This window comes from Notothenia rossii (genome assembly GCF_949606895.1).
Source record: "Notothenia rossii genome assembly, chromosome: 8".
Lineage (NCBI taxonomy): Eukaryota > Metazoa > Chordata > Actinopteri > Perciformes > Nototheniidae > Notothenia > Notothenia rossii.
In genome coordinates, this window is record NC_136906.1 from 3,542,832 (window position 1) to 3,568,148 (window position 25,317).

At 42.2% G+C, this 25,317-nt stretch overlaps 3 protein-coding genes across 7 annotated transcripts in view; 2 read left to right on the forward strand and 1 right to left on the reverse strand.

Annotated features, from left to right (window-relative positions):
• The window catches only part of LOC307016330 (phosphoinositide 3-kinase regulatory subunit 6-like), a 492,324-nt gene that overhangs the window by 247,047 nt on the left and 219,960 nt on the right, over positions 1-25,317 (forward strand). The window lies entirely within an intron of this gene.
• Positions 1,330-23,813, forward strand: LOC307016581 (NACHT, LRR and PYD domains-containing protein 12-like). Of its 5 annotated transcripts, none has more exons than XM_079645745.1 (13): positions 1,330-1,414; positions 1,729-1,911; positions 2,752-2,856; positions 8,420-9,060; positions 9,250-11,119; positions 13,018-13,191; positions 14,337-14,507; positions 16,406-16,576; positions 18,154-18,324; positions 21,326-21,496; positions 22,106-22,149; positions 22,313-22,347; positions 23,067-23,813. In XM_079645745.1, exons 2-12 carry the CDS (start codon positions 1,757-1,759, stop codon positions 22,324-22,326), a joined length of 3,687 nt encoding a protein of 1,228 aa, XP_079501871.1. In that variant the 5' UTR covers positions 1,330-1,414; positions 1,729-1,756; the 3' UTR covers positions 22,327-22,347; positions 23,067-23,813. The 5 variants fall into 5 exon arrangements, with proteins under 5 accessions (XP_079501871.1, XP_079501870.1, XP_079501872.1 ...); XM_079645744.1 differs by having other exon boundaries at positions 22,313-22,340; XM_079645746.1 differs by having other exon boundaries at positions 9,253-11,119; positions 22,313-22,340.
• Positions 3,353-7,488, reverse strand: LOC307016582 (uncharacterized protein). The gene is made up of 4 exons (XM_079645749.1): positions 6,846-7,488; positions 5,715-5,866; positions 5,381-5,514; positions 3,353-5,242 (listed from the first exon to the last, which is right to left on the reverse strand). The coding sequence occupies exons 2-4, from the start codon at positions 5,718-5,720 to the stop codon at positions 4,213-4,215; spliced, it is 1,170 nt and encodes a 389-aa protein (XP_079501875.1). The 5' UTR covers positions 5,721-5,866; positions 6,846-7,488; the 3' UTR covers positions 3,353-4,212.

Below are 25,317 nucleotides of genomic sequence, written 5' to 3' on the forward strand. Positions count from 1 at the left end.
GTTCAGGAGCCCAGACACACTCACAACTATAAATGAACCAAAAACAAATAAATAAACAAGTTCAAATGTTTTTAAATATTGGATATGGTATGTTATTGGTTATGGCCATGTTCTAATGATTTTATGATTATTTAAATGTATACAGTTATGTGTCATATGGGTGTTCCCATAGATCTAGTCTCTTTATTTCCCACTCAAAGTGCACCAGATTGATGCATTTAACTCCAACGTTTAACAAAAAAATCTTACCGGGGTTGCATGCCCCTGGACCCCCCATAGAGGATTTGAGGTCCACCCCCACTTAAAATATGTTCACATGAATAGATTCCTAAATAGATTTTCACATTTTTTAAATGGTGACCCATGTCCATGTTTATGTTTGGGTATAGTAGATTTAAACTATAGGGCTATCACTATGGGCAGCAACGCTGTAAATATTGACAAATAAATCCAGCAAAATGGCACAAAAAAAAACTGGTAGTGGCCTGGCTGGGTGTATAATTCCCGGCCTGACTTATTGTCCTAGTCTGGCCCTGACCGCTTTTGACGTGTTTCTACCGCCTACCGATTTAGCTGACTTTCCCTACCGATTTTCAATCTTCCCAAACTATAACAAATAAAAATGACACTCCATAGACACTGGACTCGACTTTTGGTGTGTGTGTGTGTGTGTGTGTGTGTGTGTGTGTGTGTGTGTGTGTGTGTGTGTGTGTGTGTGTGTGTGTGTGTGTGTGTGTGTGTGTGTGTGTGTGTGTAAATATGCAGTGGTGTTCATTTGTAAATCATTTAGTATAATCGCACAAATTCTGTGTTTTATATTTAATAATTCTGTGTTCTTCATTTATTGAACGTGCAATACCTGACTCGGTCTGAGAGGCGGAACCTCTGAAATGTAGTCACTGTACTCAGAAGATTATTTTTGTGGGGATTTCCCCCTTCATATTGTGTCCCTCACGTTTCCTCTTCCCTTTTTGCGAATGTTCCATGTAAGAAGAGTTGGTGTGAGGAGAAAAACAATTGAATGACTGATTTGTTGTATATCGTCAGATTATCATTGAATAAACGGAGATCGCCTCAGCTGTGTGCTGGCTCGGGTCTCATCCATCATCAACACATACAAGCAGACACCGCTTAACGACACACCGGTTACGTGTGTGTGTGTGTGTGTGTGTGTGCGTGTGTGTGTGTGTGCGCGCGCGCGTAGCCTATGTGTTTAATGGGGGGTTTGAACCTCCAATCTTGAAGCATTGAAGTCTTCAATGTTTTTGTTTCTATTATGTTGGAAGTTGAGCATGAGTCCTATAAGAGGGAGGAGCTGCAGACCGGGAGGGAAGTTGAAAGTGAAAGTATGAAGTCAGACTTGTCAGACTGCCAGACTCCATTTTACAGCTTGACGGAGCCGGAGGACAACAGGGTGAGTGTTAACACCAGGATCTGCTTTCTAACACATTCATTATTTACTCTGTCAAACGGGATGTCAGAAAATAACTTATTGGTTAAAAATCTGCGTCCAATGAGACTTCTGCAAGTGTTGTAAACTTTTATTATTTCCTGTTTCTTGATTAATCAGTTATGTGTGACGCAGTCAAAATGGAGAGCGGCCTGAAGTCTGACTGATTTCATGTCTTTTAACCAAGTTTATTATTAAGATGGTTTAGATTGAAACGTGTGTGTGTGTGTGTGTGTGTGTGTGTGTGTGTGTGTGTGTCCCTCCCTCCCTCCCTCTAGTGTTTCTGGTTTATCTCTCAGACTGGAGATGATGAGTGATTTAAAAGATGAAGAAGAGGACACATCTTCAGTCTCCAACTGTCTGTCTCTGAAGAGTGACTGGTCTAGAGACAGACCTCTAAACTTCAAAACTAAAAATAGACCTATATCCTTCAGTAATGACCCTGGACCCTCAGACACAAAGTAAGAGTCTGTTTCTACTGTAAACTGACCTGAAGAGGATTCTGTTTTTATGTCATCTGATAATCTAAACTGTTTAATGAAACCCAGTAGAGTACATTAACAAAGTTGGACTCTTGCTCCTTGTCATCATCAGCAATACTGTAGCGGCCAAAATCATATAGAATTAAAACTGAAAATTAACTTAAAAATAAAATAGCCGCTGAGGCGCTAGTTAGCAGATCTCACGCAGGGCAATGATCCAGGTCCGGACAAGATTCTCCGTTGTGCATTTATTATGATCCAATATCATTGACAATGAACAGGTTTCCTATGGTTGGTTCCTTTAAGCCTTTCCTATGGCTTTCCTTTCTTGTGGTTGGAAAACCCTGGTAAAAAAACCGTTTGCCTGCTCGTGCTCTGGCTCCCCCCTCCACCTGTCTCCAATATACACAATTACACCAGGTGCTCTAATCACAGTGCCCAAACATGCCTTCAAAATAAGAGCATAGAAACGACTTTAACTGATGACACTAACTAAGAATACATTTACAATAAACACTATAAACAGCAAGAAAATAAATGTTAAACTATTAAATAATATAAAGAGATATATAGCTCCAACAAATAGTAAATGATCTACCAGTGAAATCATCCTCACACTCTACATGTTGGACTTTGTGTTAAATTAAGCAAATCAAATACAAATATGTAAAACGTTTCACACTCAAATGAATTTTAACAACAGAAACCCACAATCAAGACTCAAAAATGTTAAACATGTTTAATCAGGTGAACAGTCATGGATCAAAAGCTGCTCTTTAAATAAACTAATGATGTTTAAAACATGTGTTGTTTCCACAGACAGAGAGCAGAGTCTCCAGTCCCCAGCTGTCTGTCTCTGAAGAGTGACTGGTCTAGAGACAGACCTCCAACCTTCAGTGATGAACCCGGACCCTCAGACACAAAGTAAGAGTCTGTTTCTACTGTAACCTGACCTGAAGAGGATTCTGTCTTTATGTCATCTGATATATTAAACTGTTCTTTAATGATATCATGTGAGCAGTTTGTAAAGGGAAAACGCAGCAGACTCGGACTTTAATACAGCTACACCATTGTTTGGTTTCCATGGTAGCGCGTCTCTTTAGCAGCGCGCGCAACTCAAAGTCTGAGAGGGTGAGGAAGATGAAAACTGAACAAGAATCGACAACTCGACCCTCTGATCACTCCTTTCCTGTAAAATACAGGTCCAGCCCACACTTATGCTCCATGGTGCCACAGGCATTGCCCTTACAACTACAATAAGCATGTAAATGTTAATCTACAGCTCCGGCGATCCACTAGCACCGGAGTCTACACCTGCAGTGGCAGCAATCCCCTACTGTAGCGTCACCTTGGATACGAGTCTACGGTACGTCCACACATCAGCTTTGAAAAAATCTTGAAAATCTTGGAGCTGGGCGTGTCTGAGAGCTTGGGGATTTTTCGCGAGCAACGCGACCAACAACCAATCACATGAATCTCCCGCCCCTGACATACAAAGCAAAAAAACCCGGGGATTTTATGCGAGCAATATATATAGAAACTCCCCAAACAGGCGAAAACCTACCAGTTTCACCCACTGTCTCTGCCACCTCCCTCCATGCCTGGTTCCTCCGGTTTGTATCCCGTTAAATAGTTCTGGTCGTAAAGAACCGGGTGATTTGCTACCGTCATTTCTCGTTTGGAATATGAGGAAATGAACTGACTCTCCCAGCTTGCACGCGGTTTGATTGGCTAGCGCTTGAACTGTCAGATTTGCATAAACGGGATTTGATTGGCTGACGGTTCCAGCTCAGCTTCAAAAGTTGAACATTGCTCAACGACCGCAGCAAGGAGGCGGATCCTAAAGGGGGCGTTTCCTAAAGGGTTATGAGCCCCGCCCCCCACGTATTTCTTAAAGGTATATGACGCTCTGTTTCTCATTTATTTTAATGCTTTGAATGAATCATAAAGGAACTTTGAAAAATAATAATTATAATTAATTTGCATAAAGAATGAAGAGTATACAACCCACAGAGAAGACAAATTAATTGACCTATTCACAGATCATAATGAATACAGAGTCAACCCTAACTCATAAATTGTAGGCATATCATTTTTTACTGTTTGTGCAGTGGTAGTAATTATTATTCAAATCAATCAACTTCGTTTTATGGAAGATATTGCTGTATATCATTTAACAACATGAGTAGAGGTTTCTGTACACCTAAAATACTGAAGTTGAAGTTACTGTCCTGATGTGTATCATTCATTTGTTCATGTTGTGTCTGGTGGTAAGATTAATTAATTAATTAACGTATTTATTATTTTTGAAACATTACAATACACATCAAATACTAAACATGAAATGTATACTACATACCAATACATTGTACAAAGGAAAATATATACAGTACATACAAAGAGGAAAGTCTTCATTAAACATAAACATTTTAACAATTCTGATGCCTGCTTGCAATTTTCAAGCTCACAAACAACTTGGTGGCTGTTTCCCCAGGTGAACTTCTGCACATGAATGGGGTTTCTCAGCCCAGAAAATGTTCTTCCAACAGCAAAAATGCCCTTTTTGAGGTCTAAGCATTGGGATGGAAGATGGTGATTAGAAGTAATATCAGGAACAGATGATGAGTGACGTCGATCCATGTGGGTCTTGAGGTTTTTCATATATAATTCAGTTTTACACAAAGGGCATGTTGTCCTTTTGGCCTTTGACTGGACTACTTTGCTGCGACTGATGGCTTGGAGTGGAGTGGAGGCTACAGATACTGTGGCAATTTGGGAGGCTGCAGAGGTGACAGGGTAGGCTGAGGAGGCCACCGTGGAGGCTGAGGAGGAGACAAGGTAGGCTGAGGAGGCCACCGTGGAGGCTGAGGAGGAGACAGGGTAGGCTGAGGAGGCCACCGTGGAGGCTGAGGAGGAGACAGGGTAGGCTGAGGAGGCCACCGTGGAGGCTGAGGAGGAGACAGGGTAGGCTGAGGAGGCCACCGTGGAGGCTGAGGAGGAGACAGGGTAGGCTGAGGAGGCCACGTGGAGGCTGAGGAGGAGACAGGGTAGGCTGAGGAGGCCACCGTGGCGGCTGTGGAGGAGACAGAGGTGGCTACCGTGGAGGCTGAGGAGGCCACCGTGGCGGCTGAGGAGGAGACAGAGGTGGCTGTGGAGGAGACAGAGGTGGCTACCGTGGAGGCTGAGGAGGCCACCGTGGAGGCTGAGGAGGAGACAGAGGTGGCTGTGGAGGAGACAGAGGTGGCTACCGTGGAGGCTGAGGAGGAGACAGAGGTGGCTGTGGAGGAGACAGAGGTGGCTACCGTGGAAGCTGAGGAGGAGACAGTGGATAGATTACATTATAGCAGTATAGTTGTATAATACATTTCCCCCATGTTTTGTTTAAGTTGTGTTTAGGGGGAATAAGGTCATGACCACTGCTTCTGGTGTGTTCATGTGCATCACTTACTCTGGCGAAGCGATCCAACGCTGCAGGCTGCCCCTGCGCACTACTGAACATGTTTCAGAATAGTGGGCTGGGTTCTGATCTCCCCACAGTAGCAGCAGTGGAAATGCGAGGATTTGCAACACACACCATTGCACCTGTACATTGTGAATCCCACAAAGAGAAATCCAGTTTACAAATGACTTCATTCTTAAGGCAATATAAAAATGTAAACTGTATTCAAATTCACGTTAGAATAATATTAGTTAGTAATAGTTAATTGGTTGGACTAACTAAAATTAGTCAACTATTTGTACATTTTGGAAGATCTGCAACATTTATTTAGATTAAGAAATACCTCCATGTTTAACAGCCGTTCTTCTATGGGTCTGCAGATGTGCCCCAATATGGCCAGTCCCCCACCTTGTTGCAGAATGTGCACTTGTACTTATTAGGGCCTTCACAAAGGGGTGTTAGAAGGGCATCCTCCTTGTAAACAGTTGGGTGAATCTGGAAGAAAATGAGGAATTGTTTACTATTCAAAGTGTTTTTATTTGCACTTTCAACAGTAACCATTCATATCACATAAATGACAGGAAAGTTTTTGAATGAGCTTTGATATTTATATTTTAATTGGATTGCTTATTAGTTTATGCAGCTCAAGGGGTCACATCATTTGTATAATATGAGTAGTGTTTTTGCTATGTTACATTCTTTAACCTGTCTTTAATAGTGTTAGGTGAGCTATTAAGCATGTGTTAGATGACCAGTGACTCTTCTCTAATCATATTACTTTACCACATTTCTGATGATGCCATAACTAATGTTACATAATTATAGAAGACACATCCGAAGTGTTATTTTTACAAATTGATGAGCAGCCGACATTTACTGAAAGGATGCGTCCGTCTCTCGTCTGGTTCATTACAACCAGTAGTTACAAACTGTTATAGTTACAACCTTAATCAGTACCTCACATCTTATTACTCAATTCAACCAACCAAGCTAGCCATGTTGTCTATCCGAATCCATACCATATTATTTGGTTAAGTTACAGTATGTAGGGCAGGCCTACTTATATTTCCAAGATAATACAACAGTACACAACAGTACACTAGCATCATGCTAAGTGCTGGTTAGCATCACAGCATATACGCTAACCTTAGGTCAATTCGATGATCAGCTTTGGTAACACAAATCAGTATTGTTAACGAGCCTGATAATCTATTGACCTATCTAAGCTTAACGTTATTACAACAGTAGAGTAGGCCCGGTTGCAAACGGGACTATAGGCCAACGTGTTTATAGCATCATGCTAAGTTAGCATTTAATACCACAAACATTTTTACCACATACAACTATTATTTACTTTATTAAAGCTTAACGAGGTTGGACAGTCGATGTTGTACTTTGATAACGAGACAAATGTGTGTTAAGAAAAATGACATTACAATAAATATAAACATGCATCTCTGGAAAATACTATTACCGCTGTTTCAACGTGTTGTTCGGCCATCTTGAAAGACCGAATGACTTCTTCTGCGAGGATTTATAAAAGCAGCTGGAATCCCTTAAGTTGCATTACTGCCACCTGCAGTATGTATTTCTGCTGAGTGTCATTATTCTATTGGATAGGGGATAGATAGGTTCCTGCCTGCGGTCTGCATCCAGGCCCATCTCGAAAATCCTGGAAATCTTCGCTTCGCTTCCCCACAATGCAGTTCGGCGAAAAGCGAGGCAAAGGGACTTCATCCATTCAAAGTCAATGGGCAGAGAAGCGTTGGAAGCGTTGGAAGATTTGTTTAAAGCTGCTGTGTGGACGTACCTCACAGACACACAGGCCAGGGCGCTGAAAGGGCGCCCTTTGAGCATCAGATCTGACGACGCTGATTGGCTGAAATTATGTTTCGGCGGCATAGTTTACAGATAGCAACAGTCAGCTTGTTGGCTGCAGCTGCTATGGCTGAGGGATCCTTTCTACCGCCCGGACGAGAGGGTAATGATACACGCTGCGGCCAGGCAGGAAACATGTGACTTATCAGTAACTTTAGACATCGTAAAACAATTTTAAACGAGATTTTATTGTAGATTATACATTTTACTGATACCAACTATATAATATTTACCTTGTTCTTTAAAAATAAAAATAAAAATAAAAAATATATATTTTTTGGAAATATATTTTTTTATTTTTAATGACAATCAAACATGTGGGAAGAGGGGGGGCGGCGCCCCTAGCGCCCCTATGGGCCGGCCACCACTGGTGAACACGAATCAATAGATTAAAAATCGTGTTGGTGAACACGAAATGCCATGAGACTGGGTTGGCCGATCTTGAATGACACACAGAGACCCAGAAGTCATTGTACTACTCTATCATATTATTTTTCGATGGCTTTATTGTATGATCACTGATCAGTATGACAGATGAAAAGATCAACACTGCTTTCAACTAAAGACACAGCCAAGCAAAAAACGCACAGGAGCCTGCACGCACTGCGCTTTACTCCGCAGCAAACAGCTGTTTGCTTTTCATCCAACAACGACAACCGCTTCACGAAACGCTATGTTGCAGCGTTAATAAACTACACAATCGAACAAAATGTCAAAATACCAATACCACAGGACAATGTGAATTTATATCTTACTGTTTTACAAAAAAATGTTAAGCAATATTTGTTGTGGGGAAAGAATGTTATGCTGCCCGGGGGATCTGAATAGTGCTTCCGGCCAGCGGGCCATTTATAATGTCGAGCCCTGCATTAACTCAGCCGTTTTACAAATGACTGTCATTCTGTTTACATTTCAGCATCCTTTATGTTTATTGCTATGAATTCACAGCAGATTCTCTGCAAGTTGGGTTTATAAAGCACCAGGTTAATACAGCTGAGTGTCTTAGTAGATGCAGTGAACTTGTGCTCCTCTGGGGGATGTCATGAATCCAGACAGGATGCTCTTTGGTTTTATGATAACACTTTTTTTAAATATCAAACTAGAATTCGCCCCCTTGTCGTACCTTTGGTGAGAATCAGCTCCACTAAAGTAAAGTGTTCCTCTCCACAGAGGGAAGAGGAAGAGTCGTGTTCCTGTGGAGGAGCAGCTGTCCAGCTGTGCTCTGTGTCAGGACGTCCTGAAGGATCCAGTCTCTACCAGCTGTGCTCAGTGTCAGGACGTCCTGAAGGACCCAGTCTCTACCAGCTGTGCTCTGTGTCGGGACGTCCTGAAGGATCCAGTCTCTACCAGCTGTGCTCTGTGTCGGGACGTCCTGAAGGATCCAGTCTCTACCAGCTGTGCTCTGTGTCAGGACATCCTGAAGGATCCAGTCTCTACCAGCTGTGCTCTGTGTCAGGACGTCCTGAAGGATCCAGTCTCTACCAGCTGTGCTCTGTGTCAGGACGTCCTGAAGGACCCAGTCTCTACCAGCTGTGCTCTGTGTCAGGACGTCCTGAAGGATCCAGTCTCTACCAGCTGTGCTCTGTGTCAGGACGTCCTGAAGGACCCAGTTTCTACCAGCTGTGCTCTGTGTCAGGACGTCCTGAAGGATCCAGTCTCTACCAGCTGTGGACACTGGTTCTGCAGACAGTGCATCGCCTCATCCTGGGAGCAGAGACCTCCATCAGGAGACCCCTCCTGTCCCCAGTGTGGAGAGAGATCCAGAACCAGAGCTGGCCTGCAGACAGCCAGTCAGAGCAGCTCTGTACGAGGTAAGAGGCCGAACTCATGCAGCGTCTTATTCCTCTTCCTGGTTCCTTTGGTCTAGATGAGGTACTCTGTTGTAGAGCAGAGACATTAAGCTGTTTGCAAAACATTTACACTCTGCCTGTTTTTATTAGTTTGATTGTTAGATTCTCAAAAGCATGTTCCTGATTCTCTCCTGTTTCCTTCTCTTCCAGCAGATAGTGGTCTGCAGGAGGTTCTAGATGAACATAGGCTCAGTCTGAGGAGGAGATGTGAATGTGTGACTGAAGGAACTGATCAAAGTGAAACCCTCCTCAACAGCATCTTCACTGAGCTCTACATCACACAAGGCCTGAGTGAAGAGGTTAATACCCAACATGAGGTGAGGCAGCTGGAGACAGCTTCCAAGAAGGAGACCCTCCATGACACTCCAATCAAGTGCCAGGACATCTTTAAAGCCTCACCTGACCAACAGACTCTCATCAGAGCGGTCCTGACCAACGGAGTCGCTGGAGTTGGAAAAAGCTTCTCAGTGCAGAAGTTCACTCTGGACTGGGCCGAGGGTTTGGGAAACCAAGATGTCAGTCTGGTGATCCCGCTCTCCTTCAGGGAGCTGAACCTGATCAAAGGTGAGCAGTACAGTCTTCTCAGGCTGCTCCATGTTTTCCATCCAACCTTACAGAAGCTCACAGCAGAGCAGCTGGCTGTCTGCAAAGTGCTGCTCATCTTTGACGGCCTGGATGAAAGCAGACTTTCTCTGGACTTCAGAAACAATGAGGTTGTGTCTGATGTCTCTCAGCAGTCCTCAGTCAACGTGCTGCTGACAAACCTCATCAGGGGGAAGCTGCTTCCCTCGGCTCTCGTCTGGATAACTTCCAGACCTGCAGCGGCCAATCAGATCCCTCCTGAGTGTGTGGACAGGGTGACAGAAGTACGAGGCTTCACTGACGCCCAGAAGGAAGAGTACTTCAGGAGGAGATGGAGTGATGAAGACCTGTCCAGCAGAATCATCTCTCACATCAAGAGCTCCAGGAGCCTCCACATCATGTGTCTGATCCCAGTCTTCTGCTGGATCACTGCTGCAGTTCTGGAGCACATGTTGACTACAGACCAAAGAGGAGAGCTGCCCCAGACCCTCACTGACATGTACTCACACTTCCTGCTGGTCCAGACCAAGAGGAAGAAGCAGAAGTATGAAGAGGGACATGAGACGAGTCCACAGCAGCTGACGGAGGCTGACAGGGAGCTTCTTCTGAAGCTGGGGAGGCTGGCGTTTGAACATCTGGAGAAAGGAGACATCATGTTCTACCAAGAAGACCTGCAGCGCTGTGGTCTTGGTGTCACCGAGGCCTTGGTGCACTCAGGACTTTGTACACAGATCTTCAAAAGAGAGAGTGTGATCTTCCAGAAAACAGTCTACTGCTTTGTTCATCTGAGCATTCAGGAGTTTCTGGCTGCAGTCTACATGTTGCACTGTTACACCAACAGAGACACAGCGGTACTGGAGGACTTCCTGAAGAGAGACTGGTCCTATAAGAACAGTAATAACAGTGATCAGGATTACCCATCCCTGGATGACTTCCTGAAGGGAGCCATGAAGAAATCCCTCAGAAGTAAAAATGGCCACCTGGACCTGTTTGTCCGCTTTCTCCACGGCCTCTCTCTGGAGTCCAACCAGAGGCTCTTTGGGGGCCTGCTGGGTCGCACAGAGAAGCGTCCAACAATCATCCAGAGACTCTTAGGAGGCCTGCTGGGTCGCACAGACATCAGACCAGAAACCATCCAGAGAGCCATCAGCAACCTGAAGGAGATGAGCAGTGATGAAATCTCTCCTGAGAGGAGCATCAACATCTTCCATTGTCTGACAGAGATGAAGGACCACTCAGTACATCAGGAGATCACAGAGTTCCTGAAGTCAGAGAACAGATCAGAGGAGGAACTCTCTGTGATCCACTGCTCTGCTCTGGCCTACATGATGCAGATGTCAGAAGAGGTTCTGGATGAGTTGGACCTGAAGAAGTACAACACATCAAATGAGGGAAGACGGAGACTGATTCCAGCTGTGAGGAACTGCAGGAAGGCACAGTAAGTCCATGTGATTCACTTTATAAACTAATGTGGATCAGATGTTTAATTATTCAAATAAACACTATAACATTTCTGCTGTTTAAATACTGAGAGCAAAATAAAACCATCACTGTTCTTCTATTTATTTATAATAATAGTTAAACTGAAGCGTTCCTCTCTTCATATTGAGTGATGGAGGCGACATGTCAAACACATGAAGGACTCTAGAGGTTCCTCAGCATGTGATCACACCACACAGCAGGACTTACAGTTATCACAGAAATATGTTATTATTACTTTCTAGTAGTTTCTTTATCATTAAACAGACACACGTTTTTATCACAATGTGTTGGAGTTTAATTAACATTTAAATACATCTCTAACATTAAAGTGATTTATTTAAACGTCTCCTATTGTGCAAAATCCTCTTCTTCATGTCTCTTCTACATCAACATGTGTCCCCTCTTCTTCATGTCTCTTCTACATCAACATGTGGCCCCTCTTCTTCATGTCTCTTCTACATCAACATGTGTCCCCTCTTCTTCATGTCTCTTCTACCTCAACATGTGTCCCCTCTTCTCCATGTCTCTTCTACATCAACATGTGTCCCCTCTTCTTCATGTCTCTTCTACATCAACATGTGTCCCCTCTTCTTCATGTCTCTTCTACATCAACATGTGTCCCCTCTTCTTCATGTCTCTTCTACATCAACATGTGTCCCCTCTTCTTCATGTCTCTTCTACCTCAACATGTGTCCCCTTTTCTCCATGTCTCTTCTACATCAACATGTGTCCCCTCTTCTTCATGTCTCTTCTACATCAACATGTGTCCCTTCTTCTTCATGTCTCTTCTACATCAACATGTGTCCCCTCTTCTTCATGTCTCTTCTACATCAACATGTGTCCCCTCTTCTCCATGTCTCTTCTACATCAACATGTGTCCTCTCTTCTTCATGTCTCTTCTACATCAACATGGGTCCCCTCTTCTTCATGTCTCTTCTACATCAACATGGGTCCCCTCTTCTTCATGTCTCTTCTACATCAACATGTGTCCCCTCTTCTTCATGTCTCTTCTACATCAACATGTGTCCCCTCTTCTTCATGTCTCTTCTACATCAACATGTGTCCCCTCTTCTTCATGTCTCTTCTACATCAACATGTGTCCCCTCTTCTTCATGTCTCTTCTACATCAACATGTGTCCCCTCTTCTTCATGTCTCTTCTACATCAACATGTGTCCCCTCTGTGGAAAGAGACTCTGAAAGTTTCAGGAACAAAGATTCTCTCTCTTTTTGATCCATTTCTATAAAAACCTGTCTGAAAATGAGATGATCAGATTTTGGCCACTTGATGATGTCATAACGATGTTTTGTCTTGAGTAACCATTAGCCAATCAGCACCAAGGTAACCCCCCCCCCCCCCTTATCACCTGAATCTCCTCTAGAGCACCATTGTGTTCTTTGTAACCAAATCTCTCTCAGAGGGGCGTGGGGAGGGGCTCCTTATTTTCATCTAAAGTAACAGACAGAGAATCAGCACTTTGGAAACAGGGCTGAAACAGAGGGGATTATGGGTAATGCTGCAATGATCTGTTTGGTGTTTCAGCCAATCAGAGAAAGGTTCTGGATATATCTGAGTCCTGTGATATATTGATGAAAAACAGTATAATAGGAGGCCTTTTGATTGATGTTTCTTTTGGTAACAGTCAGTGACAGCAGGAGCACAGACATGTGATCAGATCACACTGACAACTCATTAAACTCTACTATAATATATTATGATATATTATATAAAATGGACTAACAGCAAATCTCAATCAGAACATACAGTATGTCAAAGGTTTTTTCGTCAAATGCTTCAAGTTAATATAATGTTTCCTCTTGTTTTAACACATGTTGTAATATATGTGTTATTACAGACTTACTAACTGTAGACTCTCAGAGACTGAATGTGAAGTCGTGGCCTCGGCTCTGAAGTCTGACCCCTCCCATCTGAGAGATCTGGACCTGAGAGAGAGCAAGCTGCAGTGTTCAGGAGTGGAGCTGCTGAGTTCTGGACTAAAGAGTCCAAACTGCAGACTGGAGGCTCTCAGGTCAGTTCACTGACTGCAGTTCATACAGATCTGGTTGTGTTTATGATTTTCTGAATTTGAACAAATACATTTTAATTGTTATTTCTTCCATGTTTGCTAATGACTGAATATTGATCAGAGTAACAAAGAGAAGGTGAATGTGTGAGGGAGAGTGTTTGAGCTTCCATAGACTCACTCTGTGCTCCATGAGTCAGTGGAGATGCTGTCAGTACTGATGAGCTGTGAGGGAGATGAAGGAGTTGATAAACATCTGATCAAAGTTAGAGATCCAGATTATCAGTGGATTGTTTCTAAATCATCTCTGACATTAAAACCCTGTTCAACTCTGAACAGATTATTAAACCTGGATGTAATTCCCTCGAAGCACAAGCAGACACAAGTGGCTTTCTCATTACGGGTTTATTCCTCCGAATCCACCGTGAAAACTACACAAACAAACAGTATAAATGACAAACATAGTTTCGTGTTAGATACAATAACATGCACAGCATGTGAGATAACTAGCAAAGTAATAAACATAAAAGTAATACAAACACAACAACATACCTCGTTGGGCTGCATGCTCTGTAAACAGAGGGAAGTATTCTTCAGTCCTCTTCACAACTTATATGTTTAAGAAAGAATACAAAACTAACGGAGCTGTAAGTATCCATGCATCTTACTCTGAGGGTGCTTCTCATGTTCTCGCTCTCTAACTCACGCGAGAACAGCATAACGTGACGTGAGCTTGGACTTCAAAATAAAAGATGAAATATTGCACACATGAAACATTACAACAATAATAATTATTACACTTAGAAAATACACATTACAGTTAAATTATGAACATGTAAAGGCTGCACTTACACTGGAGTTATTTCAAACAGGAACATTGTTTTCTAAAGTTACATCATGTTTTCTTTATTCAGTCTGTGGAGCTGTTTACTTTCTGACATAGAAATGTTTATGTTCCCAATCATTTAGATGTGTTTTCACAGATAATAAAGAGAAGGCTGATATAAAGATGATCCTCAATAACAGAATGACGGTCACTGTTATTCAGATCATTGATTAGGACGCAGTGATGATGAGCTGCACATTTCAGACCTGAACATCTGACTGGATTATAAACTGATTTTTATCCTCATCATGTTTTCTTTATTCAGTCTGAGGACCTGCAGGTTGTCAGAGTTCAGCTGTTCTGCTCTGGCCTCAGCTCTGAAGTCCAACATCCATCTGAGAGATCTGGACCTGAGTGAGAACGATCTGCAGGATTCAGGAGTGGAGCTGATGAGAGATCTTCTGGAGAGTCCAGACTGCAGACTGCAGACTCTCAGGTCAGTAAGGGGCCGGGCTGGGAATCACCAGGCTCCCCACGATACGATACTATTGCGATATTTAAGCCACGATACGATAGTATTACGATTCTACGATATGTTAAGTATTGCGATACGATATATTTGGATATTGCAAATCACATGGCTCATATCCATGTCAGTCTTCCCTTCCTGGTTAAAAATGTATTTGCAATCTTAATAGTTTATGTAAATAACCCAATTTGTGTCTTTTGAACCAGAAAAGGATTGTTTTTGTTACTTTCATTGCATTTGTATACATGTCTTAACGTAACTTCCTGTTTTATTTTGTTCCGGTTTCCTGTTGTTAGCATTCCAGCTTCACAGTAGCATGCAGCTAGTGCGTTCTTGTGTGTGTAGTTAAATAAAGTGTGGAGTTCCATATTAAACACGCCGCCTCCGACTCATCGGCTCTACACTACGCACATTTTATTATTTAATTAAATCGCAGCCTGTTGGAGTTATGTAATCGCACAAGCTGATATCGCGATTTCGATTCCATTAATCGTGCAGCCCGAGTTCCCAAACAACTCCACCGCCATCTCGAAAAAAATGACCTTTTTGAACCCCTTCAGTCTGGTTTTCGTCCTCACCACAGCACAGAAACGGCACTCATCAAAGTCCTCAATTCCCTCCTCACCTCTGCTGACACCGGTTCCCTCAACATCCTCATCCTCCTTGACCTGAGTGCAGCCTTCGATACCGTGAGCCACACCATCCTGCTTACCCGACTCCGGGATATCGGTATCGAAGGTACTGCACTCAGCTGGCTCCAGTCCTACCTCTCCGACAGATCCCACTTCATCTCCCTCAACAATCACTCCTCTCCCACAGCTTCAGTCACCCAAGGTGTTCCCCAAGGTTCAGTACTCGGCCCCCTCCTCTTCATCATCTACATCCTCCCCCTTGGTCAGATTCTCCGCCATCACAACCTGGACTTTCACTGCTATGCTGACGACACACAGATCTACCTCAGCACCAAATCCCCCCACGACCCCCCTCTCACACACATCGAATCCTGTCTGACTGCAATAAAATCCTGGATGCAACACAACTTCCTCAAACTCAACAGCAATAAAACTGAACTCCTCCTCATCGGCTCCAAATCCACCCTCAGCAAAACCCCCAACCTGGCACCCCTGTTTCCCCCTCCACCCGCCAGACTCCTCAGCCACACCAAATCATGGCATCACATCACCCCGGTCCTCAAAGAACTCCACTGGCTCCCCGTCTCACACCACATTCACTACAAGCTCCTGGTCCTCACCTATAAAGCCCTCCACCATCTGCCCCCCCCCTACCTCACTGACCTCCTCATCCTCTACCAACCACCCCAGTCCCTCAGATCCACCTCAGCCGGTTTACTCTCAATCCCCAAGGCCAAACTCCGGAGCTTCGGGGACAGAGCCTTCTCTGTGGCAGCACCGAAGCTCTGGAACTCCCTCCCCCAAGACCTCCGTGAGTCTGATTCCCTCACCCTGTTCCAGTCCCGTCTCAAAACCCACCTCTTCAACTCTGCTTATCCTTAAACCCGCCCCTCCCCCCTCTGAACCAACATCCTCCTGACTGCTTTCCTGTTTTTGTTTTGTTTTTGTTTTTGTTTTTGTTCTTGTTTTGTTTGTCGAGCTTACTCGTAATGTAAAGCGTCTTTGGGTCTAGAAAAGTGCTATATAAATCCCATTTATTATTATTATGTGTTTTCACAGATAATAAACAGAAGGCTGATATAAAGATGATCCTCAATAACAGAATGACGGTCACTGTTATTCAGGGAAAGATCATTGATTAGGACGCAGTGATGATGAGCTGCACATTTCAGACCTGAACATCTGACTGGATTAGAAACTGATTTTTATCCTCATCATGTTTTCTTTATTCAGTCTGAGGACCTGCAGGTTGTCAGAGATCAGCTGTTCTGCTCTGGCCTCAGCTCTGAAGTCCAACATCCATCTGAGAGATCTGGACCTGGGTTGGAACGCTCTCCAGGATTCAGGATTGGAGCTGCTGAGAGATCTTCTGGAGAGTCCAGACTGCAGACTGGAGACTCTCAGGTCAGTTCACTGACTCTCTGTTACTGCTGGAGGTCTCACATGTTTCATCTGTTATTCAACTTATTCTTCTACATATATATAACATCCATACGTTTGTAAATGTTGTTTTGTTCACATTTGTATTTCTCTAAATGTAGTCTGCAGTCATTACAGTTGATTGTTTCCTAAAGAAACTATTATTCTTCCACTGTTAGTTGTTAAAGTAAATGTATGTTTTCTTTAGTGAATGGTCTGAATAAAGAAGGTCCTCTGAACTAATATTAGTTTTACACAAAGTTTACTTTGTGACAGAGAAATGTTTATGTTCCCAATAGGGCTTCACGATTTGGTGAAAAAGTCATATTGAGATTATTGTGGACAATATTGTGATTTGTGATTGAATGAACAAAGTGTAATATTTACTTGGTCAGGGAAAGGAAAGAGCACAGACAAATGATCATTTTGAAATCTGTATTTCTCAAAGAATCATAAACAAATACAACAATAAATAGAAAATAACTTAGGACTTGACAAAATAAAATAAATACCGAAATATAACTTGTTTGAATATAAATGTTTTTTCTGCATACTTTCTGCACTATCCAGTAAATATAAGAACACATGCACATGTTCATTATATAAGACATCTGGATGCCCAAACAAATGAACCTGAAAAGGATAATGCATTGTTTTTGTTACTTTCATTGATATTGTATACATTTCTTAAGTGTAATTTAACTCAACTTCCTGTTTTATTTAGACATGCTTTTATTTTGAAGGCGATTTTGCCTATTAACAGGAAGCTACTGTTCCCAAAGAAAAAAGCTTGACGGAGATGAACGGAGATAAAGTACAGACATTAACGGAGATATCTACATTTAAATACGGCGATATCAAAAGAAAGAGTTTACATTAAAGTATTAGCAAGAGGCACAAGGTTAGTGTTCACTGATATAAACAAGTGTCCTGATTGGTTTAAACTGTTTTATAACTTTGCGGTTCACTTGTTTAATGGTTTGCTAAAGTGATGCTAATATGGATGAAGCTTAACTGTAGTTGTTGTTTTGTGTCTTTGTGTAGCTCTTACGTTGATTTTTGGAGTTTTCAATAAATGAGAAATGATCAGTCAAGTGTACGACCGTCTTTCGGAGGGATGCGCTTCACTTGGTGTTCCGGTTTCCTGTTGTTAGCATTCCAGCTTCACAGTAGCATGCAGCTAGTGCGTTCTTGTGTGTGTAGTTAAATAAAGTGTGGAGTTCCATATTAAACACACCGCCTCCGACTCATCGGCTCTACACCACGCACATTTGATTATTTAATTCAATCGCAGCCTGTTGGAGTTATGTAATCGCACAAGCTGATATCGCGATTGCGATTCCATTAATCGTGCAGCCCCAGTTCCCGATCATTTAGATGTGTTTTCACGGATAATAAACAGAAGGCTATAAAGATGATCCTCAATAACAGAATGACGGTCACTGTTATTCAGGGAAAGATCATTGATTAGGACGCAGTGATGATGAGCTGCACATTTCAGACCTGAACATCTGACTGGATTAGAAACTGATTTTTATCCTCATCATGTTTTCTTTATTCAGTCTGAGGTACTGCAGGTTGTCAGAGATCAGCTGTTCTGCTCTGGCCTCAGCTCTGAAGTCCAACATCCATCTGAGAAATCTGGACCTGAGTCTCAACGCTCTGCAGGATTCAGGAGTGGAGCTGCTGAGAGATCTTCTGGAGAGTCCAGACTGCAGACTGGAGACTCTCAGGTCAGTTCACTGACTCTCTGTTACTGCTGGAGGTCTCACATGTTTCATCTGTTATTCAACTTATTCTTCTACATATATATAACATCCATACGTTTGTAAATGTTGTTTTGTTCACATTTGTATTTCTCTAAATGTAGTCTGCAGTCATAACAGTTGATTGTTTCCTAAAGAAACTATTATTCTTCCACTGTTAGTTGTTAAAGTAAATGTATGTTTTCTTTAGTGAATGGTCTGAATAAAGAAGGTCCTCTGAACTAATATTAGTTTTACATAAAGTTTACTTTGTGACAGAGAAATGTTTATGTTCCCAAGAGTGCTTCACGTTTTGGTGAAAAAGTCATATTGAGATTATTGTGGACAATATTGTGATTTGTGATTGAATGAACAAAGTGTAATATGTACTTGGTCAGGGAAAGGAAAGAGCACAGACAAATGATCATTTTGAAATCTGCATTTCTCAAAGAATCACAAACAAATACAACAACAACAATATCTGAGTAGTAGGGTACTGTTTGAAAATAAATTAGGATTTGACAAAATAAAATAAATACCAAAATATATCTTCTTTGAATATAAAGGTTTTTTCTGCATACTTTCTGCGCTACTATCCAGTAAATATAAGAACACATGCACATGTTCATTAAATAAGACATCTGGATGCCCAAAGAAATGAGGATGTAACAGAGAAAAGAGCAAGTAACAAAATGGGGCATATTTAGTGTAACCTCTACAACTGGAACAACATATATGTTAAATAAAAGTGATACCCAAAGTATCGCCATATTACAGATGGAGCATTACTTTTGGCCACCAATGAACCTGAAAAAGATATTGCATTGTTTTTGTTACTTTCATTGATATTGTATACATTTCTTAAGTGTAATTTAACTCAACTTCCTGTTTTATTTAGACATGCTTTTATTTTGAAGGCGATTTTGCGCTATTAACAGGAAGCTACTGTTTCCAAAGAAAAAAGCTTGACGGAGATGAACGGAGATAAAGTACAGACATTGACGGAGATATCTACATTTAAATACGGCGATATCAAAAGAAAGAGTTTACATCAAAGTATTAGCGAGAGGCACAAGGTTAGTGTTCACTGATATAAACAAGTGTCCTGATTGGTTTATACTTAAGCAATAGCTCACGACAGGCCGTGGTATATGCTCATTATATCACAGCTAAGGGGCGTACTTTGATGTAAACTCTTTCTTTTTCGCCCGACGCGAAGCGGAGGGTCGACAACCCCCTTAGCTGTGATATAATGAGCATATATCACGGCCAGAAGTGAGCTATTGCTTTTATAAAACGGTTACCAAGTGTGGCAATATGAAAAAAAAATACACACTCTAATTTAAATAGTTTTTATTAGTAAATAATGATGTTCAAAATAAAATAGTCCCTCCATTGCCTTCTGCACAAAACATAGTGCAAGGTGGTTGCTATGCAACAACACTAACAGCAAGCGAACATATTAGACACAGAGCGTTGATCCATTATTTGGCTGTTTATTTACATTAATGTGTGTTGCTGTTTATTGTGCATCCACTGAAAAACTGTCCAGCATCAGTAGCATGGCTTACGTGGTTACTTGTATAGGTTGAGGTTGTTCGAGGCTGTTGCTTGGCGTGGCGAGAATATTGCTCCACTTTCTCCGGTCCCCGAGATTGGGCTTCCAGTAGCTCTGGAGAGAGCTTTCGCACCTGTGGCCACTAACGGTCATAATTTCTCTGCTTTGTTTCAAGACCCGCATCAGAAAGCTTTTGAATGGTGTTACTTTTCCAGTTGGTCTACCTGCTCTTCACGTAGCTCTGCATGCCGTCGTTTAGGTGCTTTTTTTTTCTGGAGATAGGCACTGCTCAATCCACTCGTCCATAGTAAGACCCCCCGGAGGTCGAAGTTAATCTTAAATGTTTCCATTTTATGCTTTGTAAATTTGTTTCGTAACGGAAGAAATTTAAATATATTTATAAAACTGACAAGTCAAATCAAGCAATCTGATTGGTCGATAGCGTTTTTGCGGACCTCTTTGATTACAGATTTGAAAACATCGTTGCTTGCTTTAAAAGTAGCACAATTCATTATGTTAAACCTTCAAAAGTATCTAGATATCCCTGCCCTAATGCCAAAGGAACTGCACACTGAATATGTTTTGCCGTCTGATGTCTATGTCTGGACCGCTGCGTCAAAAAGGAGAGCTTCTGCCCCGTTACTTCTCCGCTGCTTTCTTGTTCCAGTATGAAAAGCAGCCCAACGGTATACTGTTTTCCTCAGACGCGGAGGGATACTGACTTGTTGTGAAAAGTAACTTACAATTCTACCCGTGGTATACGCTCAGTATATCACGGCTAAGAACCAATCAGATTGCTTGATTTGGCTTGTCCGTTTTATAATGTTTTATAACTTTGCGGTTCACTTGTTTAATGGTTTGCTAAAGTGATGCTAATATGGATGAAGCTTAACTGTAGTTGTTGTTTTGTGTCTTTGTGTAGCTCTTATGTTGATTTTTGGAGTTTTCAATAAATGAGAAATGATCAGTCAAGTGTACGACCGTCTTTCGGAGGGATGCGCTACACTTGGTGTTCCGGTTTCCTGTTGTTAGCATTCCAGCTTCACAGTAGCATGCAGCTAGTGCGTTCTTGTGTGTGTAGTTAAATAAAGTGTGGAGTTCCATATTAAACACACTGCCTCCGACTCATCGGCTCTACACCACGCACATTTTATTATCTAATTCAATCGCAGCCTATTGAGGTTATGTAATCACACAAGCTGATATTGCGATGCCATTAATCGTGCATCCCGAGTTCCCAATCATTTCGATGTGTTTTCACAGATAATAAAGAGAAGGCTGATATAAAGATGATCCTCAATAACAGAATGACGGTCACTGTTATTCAGATCATTGATTAGGACACAGTGATGATGAGCTGCACATTTCAGACCTGAACATCTGACTGGATTAGAAACTGATTTTTATCCTCATCATGTTTTCTTTATTCAGACTGAGGCACTGCAGTTTGTCAAAGATCAGCTGTTCTGCTCTGGCCTCAGCTCTGAAGTCCAACATCCATCTGAGAGATCTGGACCTGAGTGAGAACGATCTGCAGGATTCAGGAGTGAAGCTGCTGAGAGATCTTCTGGAGAGTCCAGACTGCAGACTGGAGACCCTCAGGTCAGTAAGGGGTCTCTGCTGGTTCAGCAGGATTGTATTAAACACAGGGAGGTGTTTCTCTCTCTGGGGAAACAGATCAGTGATGTTACCCACTGACTGCAGGCTCTTTCATTCTTCCACCAACTATAGAAGGCCAGCTGGAAATGCAAACATTTATATATATTATTATTTATTTATAGCCACTGTCACTTTATTTTGTATATATTGATTGTTGTATTGTTTTATTTAGGTCTTAATGTAAACGTGTCTTTGATTCTGTGTATATATATATATATATATACATATAAATATTTGCACACATATTTTTATATACATTTGTTTTTATAGTCTGGATTGTGGGAAACGGTATTTCGATCTCTCCGTCTGTGCACACAAACTGGAAGATTGACAATAAAGTTGACTTTGACTTGACATTTAGTAATCCTCTCTCTCAGACACATGGGGTTTCACTGAAGAGTGGAAAAGGTATTCTGTTTTTAGTTTCCAGACTAATGAGTGGTTACTTCCTGTGATGCAGCTGAGAGCAGTCAGGACTCTGAAGCTGACTCAAAGAACAAACTCTTATTTTAAACTGGATCTAAAACTGTTGGATTGTGTTCATCCCTACAGGATCAGAGAGAATGAGACGATCAGAGCCAAGATCCAGAAGACCTGTGAGTACTGAATATCCTCCATTCATCCAGATATGAAACTCTTTCATGGAGCATGACCTCAGAGGAACACAACACTCTTGTTTTTCTCTCTTCATCATTCTGGCTTTTTCTCTTCATGTTTTATGATCATCATTATTCTCTCTCTCTCACCTTCTCCTCTCAGGTGACAGGAAGTGAAGACACACAGAAAGGTGAGAGGTGAAGTTTGTTTATTGAGGTTTCACCACGGAATAAATGTAGCTATTGGTTTTTCTGGACAAAAAAGTCCTGTGTTCAAAATGTTCCTCAAGTAAAAGTAGAAAAGTATTCTCATCAAAATATAGTGAAAGTAGCGACAGTAAAAGTAGTCATTGTTTGATTGGTCCATTTCAGAATAATAGATATGATATGTTTTATAATGATTGATCATGAAAGTGTTCTCAAAGCTGGTAAAGGTGCAGCTAGTTTGAATGACTTTGTATACTGCAGGGTAGCTGGTGGATTTACTCCAGGTGGAACTAAAGTCTGATTTAACACTTGATTAGATTTCACATCATTCATCCATATCTGTGAAGTAACTGAAGGTATTAAATACATGTAGTGGAGTAGAAGTACACCATGTACCTCTGAACTGTAGTGGAGTAGAAGTACACAGTACATCAAAGTACAAGTACATCAAAATGATACTTAAGTACAGTACTTGAGTAAATGTACTTAGTTACTCTCCTGGTCTGTAAAGCTCTCCCAACATGTGCAGGTTAGCATCCGGCAGCTTCTATGTGCTGGGGACCCGTACTCTACATTTCTGTCATCAAACTTTGGGGTCCTCCACATCTCTGGGTTCCCAGCAGGACTCTCTGAGCTGCAGACACATTCTTTCTGTGACTTTGATCCAGATATTTGGAGCATAATAACTGAAGCTGTTTCTCCATGTTCAGGAACTCTGAGTCCTGCGGCAGGAAGCGGTCCTTCTCTCCAAGAACTCCTGGACCCTGCAAGCTGGTCCAGAACCAGAGTCCGACCGGTCGACCTCGTGAACTTAAACTAAACTACACAATTATTAAAGATCATGTTTAAAGTTAAAAAAGGATGCTTTCAGACTGCAGGGTTTCCCCCACATAGACTCTACTTGTATACAGGTATATTAACGGCCGCCAAAGTATATTTCATATATATATTTTTTGTATCCGTCCGCAAGCACGACGCCATCTGCGATCGATGAACTAGTGGACAATGATCCCTCGCTCTACGCCTCCTGTACCTGTTCCCTCTGTGTTGGGGAAATACTGAATGTTCCTTCTGTATCAGAGTAGCTCATGATAACAGAGGCCCTACGTAGCTGTGTGCGTAGCCGGATGTCTGACTACATGGATGACGCTCATGAGACACTGTTGAAGTTATGATAGCTATGTTCCTCAGATTGGCATGATGACACAGCCACTAGAGAGATAGGCTATGACTGTCATGTGTATTGCTTACGCAGTCCTTAGCTAATCTGACCTAATGTCAGCATACTGCTTTGAACCGGTATTCCTCCATCTTGTTGACTGTAACTCCCTCTCTTGTATATAAGCATATCAAGGACTCTACTCTGGGAACTATTTGTCCCACGCAGCCCTGTGTGTGATGACTACTTCCATTCTTGCAAGGATAATAAATACATGGATCCTGATATTGAAGCTCAAGCCGGTGACGAGAGATATTTGTATAACCAGGGTGTCCGCGGGGTCTTAAAAAGTATTAATAGTTGATAAATCAATTTAGCGAAAATTAAGGCTTTTAAAAAGTATTAAATGGCATTTTCCAAGGTATTAAGAAGTCCCACAGCAACGACAACATGAAACACCCTTTAATTGACTGAAACGACATGTCGGGAAACCCCACAAGGCGGCCCCATGCATAGCGCGCCGTAAAATGCTGCTTATTATTTTAAGTTTCGTTGCCTTGCTCCGCTCTGTGTGTGGGGAGGGGGGGAATAAACGACTACGGTAACGGGTCCCAAGGTGGGTAGACCGGCATACGCAACGCTCTGGGGGTCCAACGGCTCCGTGTGTGCCCTATATGATCATTTTCTGATAATGATGAAAGAGCCCGCCTCCCTCTCCCCACGTCTCCTGCTGCTGCTGGGCTGTCAGAAGAGGGGGAGGAAAAGAGAGGCAGTCACCGTTTATTAAATATTATTAAATATTATTATACAGAGAACAGAGTCGTTATCAATTTGTTTGAAAGCTCAATAAATAACAAAGAAGACCTCTGACCGGCACTTTCCTAATTTTGTACGGAAGATTTAAACTTTAACGGACATGTTGACCGGCGGAACATTTTTTTTACGGAAACTGCCGCACGGTCCCCTCGTTCCTTGGAAGAGGCGGAGAGGTGGGTGTTTTTCATCTGCTGGTGGACTACCTGAGAGATACAGCAGGAGAACACGCCGTCCACCGAGGAGAATAAACAGAAGGGCAACCATGGCAACCATGCTCCGGGGTCTTCTTCGCTGCTTTTGGTGTATTTCGGGCGGCAGCAGCGCCACTTACAGGCATGACATATGTACTACATCGTTTCCAGCATTTGCAGCGGTCTAGTGTGAACGGACACGTTAATGAATCGAATGCGTGTGAACGGAAGCCTTTTTTGCGCTTGCGTATGCGTTTTACCGTGTGGGGCCGGGGTCTAAGCCAAACTCTATCCGGTCACAGAGATCTGCTATTTTAAAGTAAAGTCAACACATATCGACCCTAAATATAGTCTATATTAAGAACGAAAAAAATCATAACATATATATCCTTTTTTGTAAACATATGAAAAATGTGTGAGGGTGATGACGTCAGAGCATCGTCTTATGTGCCAGGGCTTAGCCCCGGACAGCCCCAGCCCAATTTAACCCCTGGGTATTTGTGAGGGAGCTCCTATATGGCATTACCCCGCTGAAGCTCACCAAAGTTTAACATATTTCATAGTTCAAAGTTTTGTCAATTGTTTTGTTTATTGGTCAAATACTGGTTTCTAATGGTTTCTGAGGAGTTTTACTGGAATGAAAGAGCACAGAGTACAGAAGCAACAAAGCAGCATACTGCATTAAACCTGACCTTCACAGAGAGGTTGAAGTTCATGTGGAGAGAAGGCTTCAGTAGTCTGTCTGCACTCTGTTTAGTTTTGCTATCTTACAATCAATATAGTAAATGTGAGGTA